Source organism: Bubalus kerabau, chromosome 10 (assembly GCF_029407905.1).
Source record: "Bubalus kerabau isolate K-KA32 ecotype Philippines breed swamp buffalo chromosome 10, PCC_UOA_SB_1v2, whole genome shotgun sequence".
NCBI classification, from domain to species: domain Eukaryota; kingdom Metazoa; phylum Chordata; class Mammalia; order Artiodactyla; family Bovidae; genus Bubalus; species Bubalus kerabau.
The window spans coordinates 55,887,139-55,904,030 of record NC_073633.1 but is presented as its reverse complement, the minus strand read 5'-3'; the positions used below and the strand labels follow the sequence as shown (position 1 = coordinate 55,904,030).

The window sequence follows — 16,892 nt, the reverse complement described above, 5'->3', positions numbered from 1 at the left end:
ACCATGGTGACTCGCGCCGCGGTCGCGCCTCTGCCTTGTCCGGCTGCCGGGGAGCTGGGCTGGAACGCAGTCTCCTGGGCGAACTTCAAAAGTTGGTTCCCTTCGCCAAAAACAGGCTCTCGACAACCCAAGCACTCACAAGAACCAATGGGAACCCTGGGGAGACTCCATCCAGGCGGGATCGGCGGCGGTAGGTGAAGGCGAGCAGGAGGCTGCTTAGCAGGCGGGACGCATACTGCAGAGGACCAGGGTCCACCCAAACCCGGCGCTCGCCGCCCCGCCTAGGTGAGTGCAATGCTCTCCGCGCGTCCCACGAGCTGCCCTGCCTTGCTCCTCTTTCTTCGGCCACTTACTCCGTACTCCTCTGGCTGAGCCTCGGCTCGGGCAGGGCAATCTGTCCATAAATGGAGAATTCAGCTCTGGCCTGACCAATCAGGGTTTGTTTTCACAGCGTCACTCCTCAGGGAAACCGTAGTAGCCAACAAGCTTGGAGCTGTTGGAGTTTCCAAAGACCTCTGGATCCTGTAGTCCTCCTCCACGCCAGCCTCCAAAAAGCGCTGCTGACCTGGCTCGCTCCCTCTTGCAATCCCTGAACTGGTAAGAAGAAAACCACTCTGTGAAAGAGAAGTAAACTGGAAAACTTCTTTTTTAACGCTAAAGTTAGAGTAAGTGTAGCTGAAGTGTATTTTTTTTTCCCCATAGCTTTTTTTTTTGTTTAAGAAAAAGGAAATATTTTATCAGCATAAAAGATCAGAGTCATGGCAGCAGCCCAAAGGAAATCCTTTTTCTTTCCAACGTCTGGATTGTGAGGAAAGTCAAAAATATCGTTTCCCCCACCCTTTCTTTCACCTGAATTTCCTTGGAAAACAAAGGAAGGCTTTTTAAGGGGGAAGAGAGGAAGGGGCGTTTTTGATGGGGAAGAAATTGCACGCGCACTAAGCCCAAGGACAGGGGAGAGGCGTGGGAAGAACGCCCACCCAATCTCAGGCAGCACAGATCTGCTGATGACAGTTTGCCTTACAGTCAAGAAATCAGGTGGACAGTGAGGAGACGATTGGGGTGGGGAAAAAGCATACTCCTGAAATAAATTAGAGAAGCTGATGTTTTCAGGGTTCAGGAAGTAAACATGCTGGGTCATAACAAGATAGTCCTCTCTGGATCTGTGGTAGGTAAGATTTGAAAACTTCGGGGCACAGAAAAACTACCAAGCATAATGATTCACTGTGATTTCCTTTATGAACTTTGGTGATAACCCTTCACTTGAATAAAGGATCCTCCAGTAGGAAGGGATGTTAAAAATCCTCTTGTCTGGAATGGGTAAACAAAATGTAGTATATCCACAGAATAGAATATTATTCAGCTATTAAAAAGGAAGTACTAACAACGTGCTACAACATGAACCTTGAAAATATTAAGTGAAAGAATCCAGGAAAAAAGACGCCATATTATATAATTCCATTTATATGAAATTAGAAAATCCATAGAGGCAGATATTGATAACATTGATTTCCAGGGACTGGGGAGAGAGGTGAAGTCAAGTGAAAGTCGCTCAGTTGTGTGTGGGAATAATTGCTAATAGTTGTGTGTTTCCTTACTGGTGAAAATATTCTGGAGATGGTGGTGATGGTTGCACATCTTTGTGAATATACTACAACACAAACCACTGAATTGTGCATTTTAAAAGGGTGAACCTTATAGTATGTGAATTATATCTCTGTCTTAAAAATTGAAAGATCATGTTGACCAAATTCTTGTCCTCATCTACACAGGAAGGCAAATAGATGTAATTGAATGACCTAATCATGGCCACTATGAATATAGTGGTCTCTGACTTCATCAAGCTTACAATTTTAGAAGAAGGGAGACAAAAGATAAATTTTAAAACAATAAATAATTACAGGAAAGATACAAATATAATAAGTAAAAGTAGTTTGTATAAGGAACTACTATATTTGAAGCTATAGGTTAGATAATTGATCTGGAAGCATTCTGTAGCACAGACTGGACAGGAAACCCATGAGGCATCTGTTAAGCACTCATTATGTACTAGGTCTGTACAGGCATGATCATTGGCTAAGTATATTCAGATAGGATTCATTATTCTTAGGTAAATCCATGTCTCAGGGGCATGTCAGCTTCAAAATATGAGCAAGTATCTTAAAATCTAATGAACAGGGTATAGTAATTCAAAGAGAAAAAGAACCCTAAAGCCTTTATTCCAAACATGAACTATTTCACTTCAACTTGAATATTTGTTAAATTTAATTTTTCATTTTCTATGAATAGTCCTTCTTTTCATACAACCAATCCATGTATTACTCTTTATGTATTGTTTGCATATAATATTTAAATAAAGTCATTCTAAAAGCCTTAAAAAAAAAAAAAAAAAAACTAATGAATAGAGAATTCCCTGGCAGTCCAGTGGTTAAAACTCAGTGCTTTTATTACAGGGCCAGGTTCAATCCCTAGTCCGGGAACTAAGATCCCCAAGTGGAATGGCAAAAAAACCCACTAATGAACAGAGGTTACCAAAAGGGAAATTTGAGCTTATTAGGAATCCATCACCAACTTATCAGTCTTGGACTTATCTAAAACTACCTTGAAACTGTTTTTCAGTTGTATTACCATATAAGTGGTTTTTTATATAGACCATTTTTAAAGTTCGTATTGAATTTGTTATTGCTTCTTATTATGTTTTGACTGGAAGTCATGTAGTATCTTAGCTCTCTAACCAGGGATCGAACCCGCACCCCCTGCACTGAAAGGCAAAGTCTTAACCACTGGACTGCCAGAAAAATCCCTGAGTTTTTTTATTTTAGGTGCTTACTTTTATTTGCCCTAATAGTCTCTTTCCAGTTTCAAGAAGAATTCCCAGCTCTAGTAGGTACAACTTCGATGAAGATATCTGCTTGTGTTCATTTTTCATGATTATGTAATATAATTCTGTCCAGATTTAAATATAAATATATAGATTAATGCTTATGTCTAAGCAGTACTTAGAATATGAGATTTCATGCACATAAACTTGAATCTGTAGTCTGGCTTTTCCACTCAACTGTCTGTAAGATCTTAATTTCTCTGAGCTTCAATTCCCTTAACTATAAAATAAATTGATGTAAGTCTGGAATGAAATGTGCACAAAGATGGTCCACAAATTTTGGTTCCCTTTTGCCTTCATCCACATCGTGCATTCTAGGTTCTGGATTCAGACCTCGATCCCTGAGTGAGATCAGACAGTCCTTGGCCGTCTGAATGCATGCCAAGTCCTCCGAGGGGATGACTATGTGTGCCTTTTTCTTCAAGGAGAGTTAATAGCTTTCATCAAATCCTCAAAGATGCCATGACTGCCAACCATTAGGACCCACAGCTCCTGACCATATTAGTTATCCCTGTCTGGATCTTTGTCTCTATCATTGTGTTTTTCTTAAGGTATAGGGATTAGAACTGAGACTGTTACTAAAAGCACAAAAGTTCACTTAGATTAGCAAAGCAGAATCCATTAATTCACAGTCTGAGCATGGAATACAGAGTGTAATGATGTGGAAGAGCCTATAATTTCATGAAGAATCCCTTTAAGCCCTTGGCTGCTCCATCCTCATCTTAGGAAGATTCTTTGTCAGTTTTGGCTGGGGTGACATCCTGGTTTACCTGGGAGCTGTTTAGTCTCTGAGTTGTGTCTGACTCTTTGCAACCCCAGGGACTGTAGCCCACCAGGCTCCTCTGTCCATGGGATTTCCCAGGCAAGAATACTGGCTGCTGCTAAGTCGCTTCAGTTGTGTCCAACTCTGTGCGACCCCATAGATGGCAGCCCACCAGGCTCCCCCATCCCTGGGATTCTCCAGGCAAGAACACTGGAGTGGGTTGCCATTGCCTTCTCCTGAGAATACTGGAGTGACTTGCTACTTCCTTCTCCAGGGGATCTTCTTGACCCAGGGATCGAACTCATGTCTTCTGCACTAGCAGGCAAATTCTCTACCACTGAGCCACCTGGGAAGTCCTCTACCTGGGGGAGCCCTGGTTAATGCCTTTATCTCAATGAAATGATTAAGTGCACCCCTCTTGCATTCCCAAAAGGCCTGCTGCTGCTGCTGCTAAGTTGCTTCAGTCATGTCCTACTCTGCGACCCCATAGATGGCAGCCCACCAGGCTCCCCCGTCCTTGGGATTCTCCAGGCAAGAACACTGGAATGGGTTGCCATTTCCTTCTCCAATGCATGAAAGTGAAAAGTAAAAGTGAAGTCGCTCAGTCGTATTCGACTCTCAGTGACCCCATGGACTGCCGCCCACCAGGCTCCTCCATCTATGGGATTCTCCAGGCAAAAGTACTGGAGTGGGGTGCCATTGCCCTCTCCGTCCAAAAGGCCTAGTTTGAATGATAAACCAAACTAGGTTGAATTTGTAGTCTGGCTTTTCCACTCAACTGTCTGTAAGATCTTAATTTCTCTGAGCTTCAATTCCCTTAACTATAAAATAGATTGATATTCAGTCTGAAATGAAATGTCAGACTTTTCATGGTCACCATAGACTTTTGGCCAAATTTCACCTCCCAAAAAATCCTCACTTTTTAAAATGAAAGGTTTTCCAGTTTTATTCATTTATGCCTTTTTTTTTTAAAGAGAACTCAGTAATATCTTACCAGATATTTATTCTTATTTGAGATCATAGTAGCAATGAAGTGAAAACTTTCAAAATTGTAAAACTCATTCTAGACACATGATGGAGCTAGTCAGATAAGACTTTATACAGAAGTTGGCATGATTATTTGCATTTTATCTGGGGTGAAATGAAAAGGAACAAAAGGGAAAAATTGAGATGAATACAAAGTGCAGATCCCCAGACAAATTCATTAGTGAAAGAAAAAGCACTGCTCATGTATTTTAGAAAATAATTAGGAAGAAGATAATATAGGGCAATGAAATGAGTTTCATAAAAGAACATCAAAATGCATTCACAACACAGAAAAAATGTGTTAATGGGAAAATGAGGGCTGCTGCTGCTGCAAAGTCACTTCAGTTGTGTCCGACTCTGTGCGACCCCAGAGACGGCAGCCTGCCAGGCTCTTCTGTCCCTGGGATTCTCCAGGCAAGAACACTGAAGTGGGTTGCCATTTCCTTCTCCAATGCATCAGAGTGAAAAGTCAAAGTGAACTTGCTCAGTCATGTCTGACTCTTCGCAATCCCATGGACTGTAGCCCACCAGGCTCCTCCATCCATGGAATTTCCCAGGCAAGAGTATTGGAGTGGGGTGCCATTGCCTTCTCCGGAAAATGAGGGCAGAATTCTTTAATAAGACACTAATGAAAGAGAGGCTTGTGTCACATCAATGAGAGATCTCCTGGGTTATCAGTGTGTCTACCATAACAGGCATCATTTATTAGGTTCAGGTGGTATCAGATACTGAGCTAAGTACTTACTGTACAGTATCTTATTTTATCTTCCATACAACCTTGTTAACTTCATTTGCAGTTAAGAAGCTAAGGTAAAAATTTGAAGTAACTTTCCCAAGAGATCATGACTCAGCTGCCATGCATCAAATCTATATATATTTGTTTAATTCTGAAACTTTTACTTTCTAAGCAGCAGCTCTGTAACAGGAATGAACATCAGAAAAAATTTCCCCTTAAGTAGGTCCAGTATGAATGGAAGCACACATTAAAATGTTAGTACTAAGTCAATTCAGTCGAGTCCGGCTCTTTGCAACCTTAGGGACTGTAGCCCACCAGGCTCCTCTGTCCATGGGATTCTCCAGGCAAGAATACTCGAGTGAGTTGCCGTGCACTTCCACAGGGATCAAATGTGTGTCTCTGACGTCTCCAGCATTGGCAGGCAGGTTGTTTACCACTAGCATCACCTTAGGAGCCTGTCCAAACCAGGATCCTGGAAAAATTCTTGCTGGTTATTTATTTATTTGTTCTTATTTTTTTTAATTGGCATATGGTTGATTTACAATATTGTGTTAGTTTCAGGTGTAGAGCAAAGTCAATCAGTTATACATATATATCTATCTATTCTTTTTCAGATTCTTTTCTATTATAGGCATTATAAGATGTTTAATATAGTTCCCTATGCTATACAGTAGGTCCTTGTTGTTTATTTTATGTATAGCAGTGTGTGTATGGAGAAGGCAGTGGCACCCCACTCCAGTACTCTTGCCTGGAAAATCCCATGGATGGAGGAGCCTGGTAGGCTGCAGTCCATGGGGTCGCGAAGAGTCGGACACAACTGAGCAACTTCACTTTCACTTTTCACTTTCATGCATTGGAGAAGGAAATGGCAACCCACTCCAGTGTTCTTGCCTGGAGAATCCCAGGGACGGTGGAGCCTGGTGGGCTGCTGTCTATGGGTTCGCACAGAGTTGGAGACGACTGAAGTGACTTAGCAGCAGCAGCAGCAGTGTGTGTATATGTTCATCCCAAACTCCTAATTCATCCTTCCCCCCTCCTCCCCTTTGGTAACCATAAGTTTGTTTTCTAAAAATATTCTTGCTTTTTTATGGGAATATGAACTACCTTTGTATAGAGAGTTTAACTCGAACATTCTTTGTTCTTCTGATATGTTAATGTTGATTTGTGAAAGGATCTAGGAGAGAATTTCAACAGTGGGATAATATAATATGATGCTACTTTGGATTAATATAATTTTTACTATAATATAACAATTATTTTACCAAAATAAAGGAACAGTAATTACTTAAACATACATTTAAATTGACAGCTTACTAAATGCACATTTATATAAATTTATGATTATATTTTCTCTGATACAAGCCAATATTTTCCTCTCTTTCTTTTTCCCAGTTTCAAGTTGATTTTTACATTCAGAAGATAAGTCCTGACCTTGCTCCAGATTTAAAATGATTGAACAATGAGTAATACTAGTTATGATGTCCCGTGATCTATCAAGGAGTGAGGTGATCCACAGAAGGGAGCTTTGCTGATAACTGAATCTCCTGGATCAACAATGTGACCACAGCATGGTTTTCTTTCTTCTTCCCCCTTACTGTCAACTTATGCTATCTTATTGAAATTTGTGTTTTCTTTTACGTCATCTTTAATCTTTGCTGGAAAAGGCAAGGCATATGTAAATAAGTATATGCCTTTAACAAACTAAAAAATGACACATAACTGCATGAACGTTGCCTTGTTTGAGCACCAAAACTTTTTTTTAACTTGAAGGAAAATTTTTCTACATGCTTTATTGCCTTCTGAAAATATGCTGAATGTGAAGCAGCCTGTGCTTGAAGACTCAAGGTCATCACTATAAATATCGATTATCACACAGGGTTGTACTGAGCTGAGGTCCTTGGGGGACTATGAAATGGAGCCAGTGTTTGCCACTATACTTTATGTCCCTGGGCTGCTGTACTTGTATAGTTATCCTGTCTTTTAGTTTTTATTTTATACCCTCCATGTCAGAGACTTTTTTCTCCTGCTATCTGCTATTTCAATCTAGTCTCCTCTAGTAACAAGGAGGAAAAAAAAAAAAAAGGACACAGGTTGTTTTGTGAGAAAAATATTTTAAACGTGTGTATGCTCCAGACGTCCTTGGCAGTCCAATGGCTAAGATGCCAGGCTTCCAAGGCAGGAGGTGCGGGTTCAATCCCTTGTCAGGGAACTGGGGTCCTACATACACTGGGGTGCAGCCAGATAAAAAAAGGTATATATGCCCCAGAGTCCAGGAGAAAACACAAAGGACGGTAGGGCTGTATATGCTCTCTGTCCTTTCCTGGCTTCTCAGCAAGGATGGATGTTCTTCGCTGTATCTTCTAGCTTCTCCCACTTACTCATGGTTGCTCCTCCTTCCATAATTTCAGCTTGCAAAGTGTCTCTAGTTTGTCATGATCCTGGCTCAGGCCCCCAAACCATCTTTCAGCTGCACTGCCCACAACTGACTCGAAACTTCCCTCTTGGTCTCTGGATTCAAGTTCCAGGGAAAGAAAGGGAGGGAGAGAAAGAATCTAACTCAACCAGCTCAACCCTTCAAACCACGCCGCCCTGTCCATAGGTCGCTGGAAAGCCTATGGAAGCCCTGCTTGGACCAGGTATCCGTTCAATCACATTCCAGGCGAGTGCTGTCACAAGGGTGGTGTCCTGGAGCTGTGCCCTATTAAAAAGAGGTGGTGAGGGTTTCCATGGTGCTTCAGTGGTTAAGACTCTGCGTTCCCAGTGCAGGGGGCCTGAGTTCAATCCCTGGTTAGGGGACTACATCCCACATGCTGCAACTAAAAAGATTTCGTGTGCTGCAACTGAGACCCAGCAGAGATAAATAAACAAATATTAACAAGAAGAGATGGTGAACGGGGACAGTCTCTAAGGAGAGGATATCCCAGCTCTGGGGCATGCAGCTGTTTGCCACTCACAACTGCCTGCTCCTTTAATTCATACACAGTTTTCTCAGTGAAGCCAGGAGGGAAGTTTCACTCACCTCTTCCACAGAAAAAAACGCATAGAGGGAATTTCCTGAAAGTCCAGTGTTTAGGACTCAGTTCTTTTACTGCCACGGGCTTGAGTTCAATCCCTGGTCAGGGAACTAACATTCTACAAGCTTCAGGAAACCGGCATAAAAAAAAAAGCATAGGTTTTACAACAACCATTATTTCAACTTTATTGTCATAGGCCTATAAATAAATGTATTACATATTTAAGATGTGACATATGTTTTGCTTTTATTATGCACTTACAAGTTGTGTTTATGTATGCTTATAATTATTTGTATATACACATAGATGTGTGTGTGTTTAAGATGACATATTTTTCAAGATATTGTTACAGACACTTGGGGGGATTTAATTTTTTAAAAACAGACTGTCTTAAAAAATTTAAAAAATAGACTATCTTTTAGAGCAGCTTTAGGGTCACAGAAAAATTGAGGGGAAAGTACAGAAATTTTCCATACACCTGCCCCACACGTGCATAGCTTCCCCCATTATCAACAGGGGGATTTACTTCAGTAGAATGGTTCTTTTAAAAAAAAATTTGTCCTTTTTTAAAATTTAAATATTTACTTATTTATTTGACCGGGCCAAGTCTTAGTTGGGACACTCAGGATCTTTGTGCAAGATTTAGTTCCCTGACCAGGGATTGAACCCTGGCCCCTTGCTGTGGAAGCATGGAGTCCTAGGTGCTGGATCACCAGGGAAGTCCCACTAGAGTGCTTCTTGATGTTGGTGTTCCACATGTTGGTGGCATGGTTTCCAAACCACTACCCCGTTCACTCACCACCACAACAAACATTTGCTGAGCATTGTAGGCGCTGGAGAACTGTTAAACAAATACTCTGTCCCCATGGGATTAACATCTTTCTACTCGCATCAAAAACATACACACCACCACAAGGGCTTCCTACTTCGATACACAACATGCTCCAGAAAATACACACCCATGTTAGATGTATCAAATTCTAAAACAGATTTGTGTTTTTTAAAGAGAGAGTTCCATTTCCAGAGAGCTAAAATATAGTCTCAAATTCCTAACTGTGTCTTGTCTCTTATAGCTGTAATTCTAAAATTTAGTGGATGTTCTTTAAATTTAAGCTTCTCCATCCCAGCTTCCCTGGGGGCTCAGCTGGTAAAGAATCCACCAGCAATGCAGGAGACCCTGGTTCAATTCCTGGACAATCCCATGGAGAAGGAATAGGCTACCCACACCAGTATTCCTGGGCTTCCCTGGTGGCTCAGCTGATAAAGAATCCGTTGCAATGCGGGAGACCTGGGTTCAATCCCTGTGTCAGGAAGATCTCCTGGAGGAGGGCATGGCAACCCACTCCAGTATATCTTGCCTGGAGAATCGCCATGGTGGGCTACGGTCCATGGGGTCGCAAATAGTTGTACACAACTGAGCGACTAAGCACAGCACATCCCAGCTGAGTGGAGCTGACTATCAAAAGTCTGGAAGGCAGCTTTCCAATTTGGGTCAGGCTGTTTACTTCCCTATGGATAGTGGATAGATTTTCCTATCTGTAAAAACAGAGGGAATGCGGGACTTCCCTGGTGGTCCAGTGGTTAAGACTCTTTGCGCTTCCACTGCAGGGGCCCCAGGTTCCATTCCTGGTCGGGAAAATAAGATCCTACATGCCATATGGCCAAAAAAACCCAAAAAACACAGATGGAATGATAATGCCTCCATCATTTGTATCTCACATATTGTGAGAATCAATGAGTTAAGTCATGTGAAGTGATTAGAATAGTTACTAAGGCATAGGGAGTTCTCAGTATGAGTCCTCATTATTGAGGCTAAAGATTCACCACCTGATGTCCTTCTGTATCTCGATTGTTTATGAGAACTGCACTTCCACTGACTGCTGCTTGCATTTGTATTTTCCTCATATTTCACACATTTTGATAAAGCAACAAAGTTAAATGCAACTTAGTAGCAACACAGTTGAATAAAGGCTACAAGGCTGAGAAAGATGTTGGTACAGAGGGAACCCATCTGTGAGCTGAGCTAGCATGAAGCATTCAGGTGAGATCCATCAACATGTTCCTTTGTTACCTGGCTTATCGCCTGGTGCCATATAGGAAACATGGGTCAGCTACATTAATGTACGGTGTCCTTATCTGTACAAAAGTGAATGTACACAGATCAAGGGCACTAGGAAATGGACTTTCCCTTTTACTATATTAAATCTTTGGAAATCCCAAAATAAAGCCAGACATGATAAAAACTGATGATAGCTTTCCATCTAAGGATGTTTTAATAAGGCATTGATAGCAAATGAATTATATATTTGACCAAGAATGTGACAGTTGTAAGTTTCTATAATTTAAGATAGTAAGTACAATTTTGCTTCCAATGGTATAGAATGGATATAAATGTGCACCTTTGTTACCTAAAGGACCTCAGTGGATTGAAAAGTATTGAAATATGAGCTTCCCAGATATATGAGAAAAGTATTGATATATTATGAGCTTCCCAGGTGGCGCTACTGGTACAGAATCCCCTTGCCAATGTAAGAGACATAAGAGACATGAGTTTAATCCCTGGTTGGGGAAGATCCTCTGAAAGAGGGCATGGCAACCCACTCCTGGAGAATCCGCATGGACAGAGAACCTTGGCAGGCTACAGTACACAGGGTATTATAGCACATTAAAATACCATGCAGCTATTATAAATTCTAACTCTATAAATTTGCCCTAAAATAGTATCCCGGTTCTAATAACTTTTATTTAAACATATCAATAAGAGATTTTTTTCTTAATTTCTTTTCAGTTTAAAAACTGGGAGTGGGTATGAAAGTGATGCCAGGGAAGAGGATACTTAGAAATAATTAATAAAGTAGAAATAATTTTTTTTTCTTGATTAATTTCTATATGCATGCTTGCTAAATCACTTCAGTCTTATTTGACTCTTCCAACACCATGGACTGTATCCCACCAAGGCTCCTCTGTCAATGGGATTCTCTAGGCAAGAATACTGGAGTGGGTTGCCCTGTGCTTCTCCAGGGGATCTTCCTGACCTAGGGATCAAATCTGGGTCTCTTATGTCTCTTGCATTGGCAGGCAGTTTCTTTACCACTAGCACTACCTGGGAAGCCAGTTGCCCTATCAGTTCAGTTCAGTTCAGTCACTCAGTCGTGTTCGACTCCCTGCTACCCCATGAATCGCAGCACTCCAGGCCTCCCTGTCCATCACCAACTCCCGGAGATCACTCACACTCATGTCCATCGAGTCAGTGATGCCATCCAGCCATCTGATCCTCTGTCTTCCCCTTCTCCTCCTGCCCCCAATCCCTCCCAGCGTCAGAGTCTTTTCCAATGAGTCAACTCTTCACATGAGGTATTGGAGTTTCAGCTTTAGCATCAGTCCTTCCAAAGAAATCCAGGGCTGATCTCCTTTAGAATGGACTGGTTGGATCTCCTTGCAGTCCAAGGGACTCTCAAGAGTCTTCTCCCACACCACAGTTCAAAAGCATCAATTCTTCGGCACTCAGCTTTCTTCACAGTCCAACTCTCACATCCATACATGACCACAGGAAAAACCATAGCCTTGACTAGACGGACCTTTGTTGGCAAAGTAATGTCTCTGCTTTTGAATATGCTATCTAGGTTGGTCATAACTTCCTTCCAAGGAGTAAGTGTCTTTTAATTTCATGGCTGCAATCACCATCTGCAGTGATTTTGGAGCCCCAAAAAATAAAGTCTGACACTGTTTCCACTGTTTCCCCATCTATTTCCCGTGAAGTGATGGGACCAAATGCCATGATGTTAGTTTTCTGAGCATTGAGCTTTAAGCCAACTTTTTCACTCTCCTCTTTCACTTTTATCAAGAGGCTTTTTAGTTCCTCTTCACTTTCTGCCATAAGGGTGGTGTCATCTGCATATCTGAGGTTATTGATATTTCTCCCGGCAGTCTTGATTCCAGCTTGTGCTTCTTCCAGCCCAGTGTTTCTCTTGATGTACTCTGCATATAAATTAAATAAGCAGGGTGACAATATACAGCCTTGACGAACTCCTTTTCCTATTTGGAACCAGTCTATAGTTCCATGTCCAGTTCTGACTGTTGCTTCCTGACCTGAATATAGGTTTCTCAAGAGGCAGGTCAGGTGGTCTGGTATTCCCATGTCTTTCAGAATTTTCCACAGTTTATTGTGATCCACACAAAGGCTTTGGCATAGTCAATAAAGCAGAAATGGATGTTTTTCTGGAACTCTCTTGCTTTTTCCATGATCCAGCAGATGTTGGCAATTTGATCTCTGGTTCCTCTGCCTTTTCTAAAACCAGCTTGAACATCTGGAAGTTCATGGTTCACGTATTGCTGAAGCATGGCTTGGAGAATTTTGAGCATTACTTTACTAGCATGTGAGATGAGTGCAATTGTGTGGTAGTTTGAGCATTCTTTGGCATTTCCTTTCTTTGGGATTGGAATGAAAACTGACCTTTTCCAGTCCTGTGGCCACTGCTGAGTTTTCCAAATTTGCTGGCATATTGAGTGCAGCACTTTCACAGCATTATCTTTCAGGATTTGAAATAACTCAACTGGAATTCCATCACCTCCACTAGCTTTGTTCATAGTGATGCTTTCTAAGGCACACTTGACTTCACATTCCAGGATGTCTGGCTCTAGGTCAGTGATCACACCATTGTGATTATATTGGTCATGAAGATCTTTTTTTGTACAGTTCTGTGTATTCTTGCCACCTGTTCTTAATATCTTCTGCTTCTGTTAGGTCCATGCCATTTCTGTCCTTTATCGAGCCCATCTTTGCATGAAATGTTCCCTTGGTATCTCTGATTTTCTTGAAGAGATCTCTAGTCTTTCCCATTCTGTTGTTTTCCTCTATTTCTTTGCATTGATCGCTGAAGAAGGCTTTCTTATCTCTTCTTGCTATTCTTTGGAACTCTACATTCAGATGCTTATATCTTTCCTTTTCTCCTTTGCTTTCCACTTCTCTTCTTTTCACAGCTATTTGTAAGGCCTCCCCAGACAGCCATTTTGCTTTTTTGCCTTTCTTTTCCATGGGGATGGTCTTGATCCCTGTCTCCTGTACAATGTCATGAACCTCTGTCCATAGTTAATCAGGTACTCTATCTATCAGATCTAGTCCCTTAAATCTATTTCTCACTTCCACTGTATAATCATAAGGGATTTGATTTAGGTCATACCTGAATGGTCTAGTGGTTTTCCCTACTTTCTTCAATTTAAGTCTGAATTTGGCAATAAGGAGTTCATGATCTGAGCCACAGTCAGCTCATGGTCTTGTTTTTGCTGACTGTATAGAGCTTCTCCATCTTTGGCTGCAAAGAATATAATCAATCTGACTTCGGTGTTGACCATCTGGTGATGTCCTTGTGTAGAGTCTTCTCTTGTGTTGTTGGAAGAGGGTGTTGCCCTATCAAACTAGTTAAAACTATAAGCACCCGGCAGGAAAAGAAAAAGGGGAAAAAAACAGCTGACAGAATAAAAAGTGGTTGAATAAATTAATAAAGACTAAAAGATAATTAGACTCACAATTTTGTTCACAGTACATTATCACTGGTTTTAAATTACAAAAGAAATACATGCTTCACATTGTAAAATAAAGCATACGAATTCAGAATTTGTAAAGGAAAAAGTGAAAGTCTAGTCATCCATACCCTCTCCTCCTACAAAGTTTTAAATATGAGAAAATGGTGACTCCATTGGGAGAAAAGAAGAGGCTTCAGTTTTAGTGAATTCCAAGTTAGACATGCTCAGCTGGACTTAACAGAAATCTCTGGGAGAGATCACCAGGTATCTCTGAGAGAGACTGGTTGAACCTCAGGGGAGAGGTCAGGTCTGACATTGTCTGTGCCTTTGCAGTCTTCATCTAATTCTCTTCTTATTTTTGATTCCAAACCATTCTTTTCTAAACCTTCTCTCCTTCCTTGTCTCTCTGTTGGCAAGGCTGTGGAAAAACAGGTTTCTTCTATTTTTTTGATGAGAGTATAAATAGGTAGAAACCCTATGGAGAGCAATTTGGCACTATCTCACAACATTACAAAACTGTACAATCTTTGACCTAGCCATTCTGCTTTGGGGAATTTATCCAAAGATGTACATACACAATGCAAATTAACATATGTCTTCAAAGCATCATTGGTAAAGCAAAAAATTGGAAGCAACCCAAATTGTCCATCATTCATGGAACTGGTGAAATATATTAGGAGACATATAATATATAATAGAATTTTTAAAATTTTAAAAGCCTTTCAAGGACTTCCCTGATGACCCATTTGTTAAGAATCCACCTTGTAATGCAGGGGACACGGGTTTGATCCCTGGCTCAGAAAGATCCCACATGCCTCTAGGTGACTGAGCCTATTCTCCACAACTACTGAACCTGAGTATTCTAGAGCCCATGTTCCGCAACAAGAGAAGCCACCACAATGAAAAGCCTGGGCATTGGAACTAGAGAAAGCTATTGCAACAACAAAGACCCAGTGCAAACAAAAATAGGGCTTCCCTGGTAGCTTAGCTGGTAAAGAATCCACCTGCAATGCGGGAGATCCCGATCTGATTCCTGGGTTGGGAAGATCCCCTGGAGCAGGGATAAGCTACCCACTCCAGTATTTTTGGCTTCCCTGATGGCTCAGACAGTAAATAATCTGCCCACGACATGGGAGACTTGGGTTTGATCCCTGGGTTGGGAAGATCCTCTGGAGGAGGACATGACAACCCACTCCAATATTCTTGCCTGGAGAATCCCCATGGACAGAGAAGCCTGTTGGGCTACAGTCCATGGGGTCACAAAGATTCAGACACGACTGATTAACTAAGCACAGCACAGCACAGACATAAATAAAAAAAAAAAAAGAAATAAAAGCCTTTTAAAACTGAAAGAGGAATTTCTTTCTGAATTGATATGAAATAATTTCCAAGATGCACTGATAAGTTAAAATGAAAAGAGCAAAGTACAGAATAGTATGTATATCTAAAGATATGTATATCTAAGAATAGAATGTATTAATATATCAAGAATAGGATGTCTATCAAGCTATCTCTTGTGTAAGAAAACAGGGATGGAGAAATAATAGGTTTGTGTTTATATTTGCATGAAGAAAATGTGATTCACATGAAGAAAATGTGGAATAGACACGAGAAACTTACAGACGTGTTTGTGAGATATGAGAACAGGGTCAGGGAAAAGACTGTATGCTGGATGCGTTTCATATTACTTGATTTTTTGTTTTTTGTTTGTTTGGGAGAGGGGTACATTTTATTTTTATTTAATTTTATTGAAGTATAGTAGATTTACAATGCTGTGTTAAGTTCTGCTGTACAGCAGAGTGAGTCAGTTATATGTATATAATCTCTTTCATATATTTTCATTATGGTTTATCACAGGATACTGAATATAGTTCCATATGCTATACAGTAGGACCTTGTTGTTTATCCGTCCTATATATACTAGTTTGCATCTGCTAAACCCAAACTCTCAATGTTTCCATGTTTTGGCTATTGTAAATAGTGCTGCTATAAACATTGGGGTGCGTATATCTTGTCAAATTACAGTTTTGTCTGGGTATATGGCCAGGAATGGGACTGCTGGATCATATGGCAACTCTATTTTTAGTTTTTTTGAGGAACTTCAATACTGGTTTTTATAATGGCTGCACCAATTTACATTCCTCACCAACAGTGTAAGAGGGTTTCCTTTTCTCCTCACCCTCTCCACAGTTATTATTTGTAGACTTTTTAATGATGGCCTTTGTGGTTTGCTTTTTGAACATCTGTAAACATATTACTCAGAAATGTTTTAAAATATCATCAAGCAAAATAAATTGTTCCATAAGGCAGAATAATACAAAAGCTAAATAGAGGTCATAGAAACAAAGATTTTGAAAAAAAAAAAAAAAAATAGAAGGTCTTCCTGGAGTGTTGGCATTCGAGCTGGCTGGCCTTAAATATTAATTTAGAAAGATGGTGCATTAGCACAGATCTTCTGGGTTGAGGATGTGGCACAGTGTAAAGAATCTGCCTGCCAATGCAGGAGATGCAAGAGACTCGGGTTTGATCCCTGGACCAGGAAGATCTCCTGGAGAAGGAAATGACAACCCACTCCAGTATTCTTGCCTGGAAAATCCCTTGGACAGAGGAGCCTGGCAGACTACAGTCCATGGAGTCGCAAAGAGTTGGACATGAGACTGAGAACACACGCGCGAGCGCGTGCACACACACACACACACACACACACATAAGCAAAGCCTAGGGGTATGAAAGCTAATAGAATTGACTGGCAGTGTTTCTCCTCAGGACATTTTCTCAAACTCTCTGAGAAAATAATGAGCTGAGAGTCCATTTTTGTCTCTTAGAAACTATGGCAAAATGAATTTGATTTCCCAGTTTGTGCTTGATATAAAACGCAACTTCTTATATACTACTGATATTCCATTCTCAGGTTTGTCAGATCTCATTTACTGCTCATCTTGGAGAAAAGTC

General features: G+C 40.9%; 1 protein-coding gene and 1 long non-coding RNA gene across 4 annotated transcripts in view; one reads left to right on the top strand and one right to left on the bottom strand.

Annotated features, from left to right (window-relative positions):
- Positions 1-402, bottom strand: part of MYO1E (myosin IE) — a 216,949-nt gene extending 216,547 nt beyond the window's left edge. For 2 of the 3 annotated variants that reach the window (XM_055537799.1, XM_055537798.1), the window contains exon 1: positions 3-402. In XM_055537799.1, coding sequence (XP_055393774.1) covers positions 3-5 — 3 coding nt within the window. In that variant the 5' untranslated portion in view covers positions 6-402. The remainder of the gene's footprint in view (positions 1-2) is intronic. The other variant, XM_055537796.1, reaches the window with a different exon arrangement.
- On the top strand, positions 159-8,686 carry LOC129621392 (uncharacterized). Its single transcript, XR_008699323.1, has 3 exons — positions 159-285; positions 452-597; positions 6,796-8,686. It is a non-coding gene; the product is annotated as an uncharacterized LOC129621392 (long non-coding RNA).
- The last annotated feature ends 8,206 nt before the right edge of the window (positions 8,687-16,892 follow it).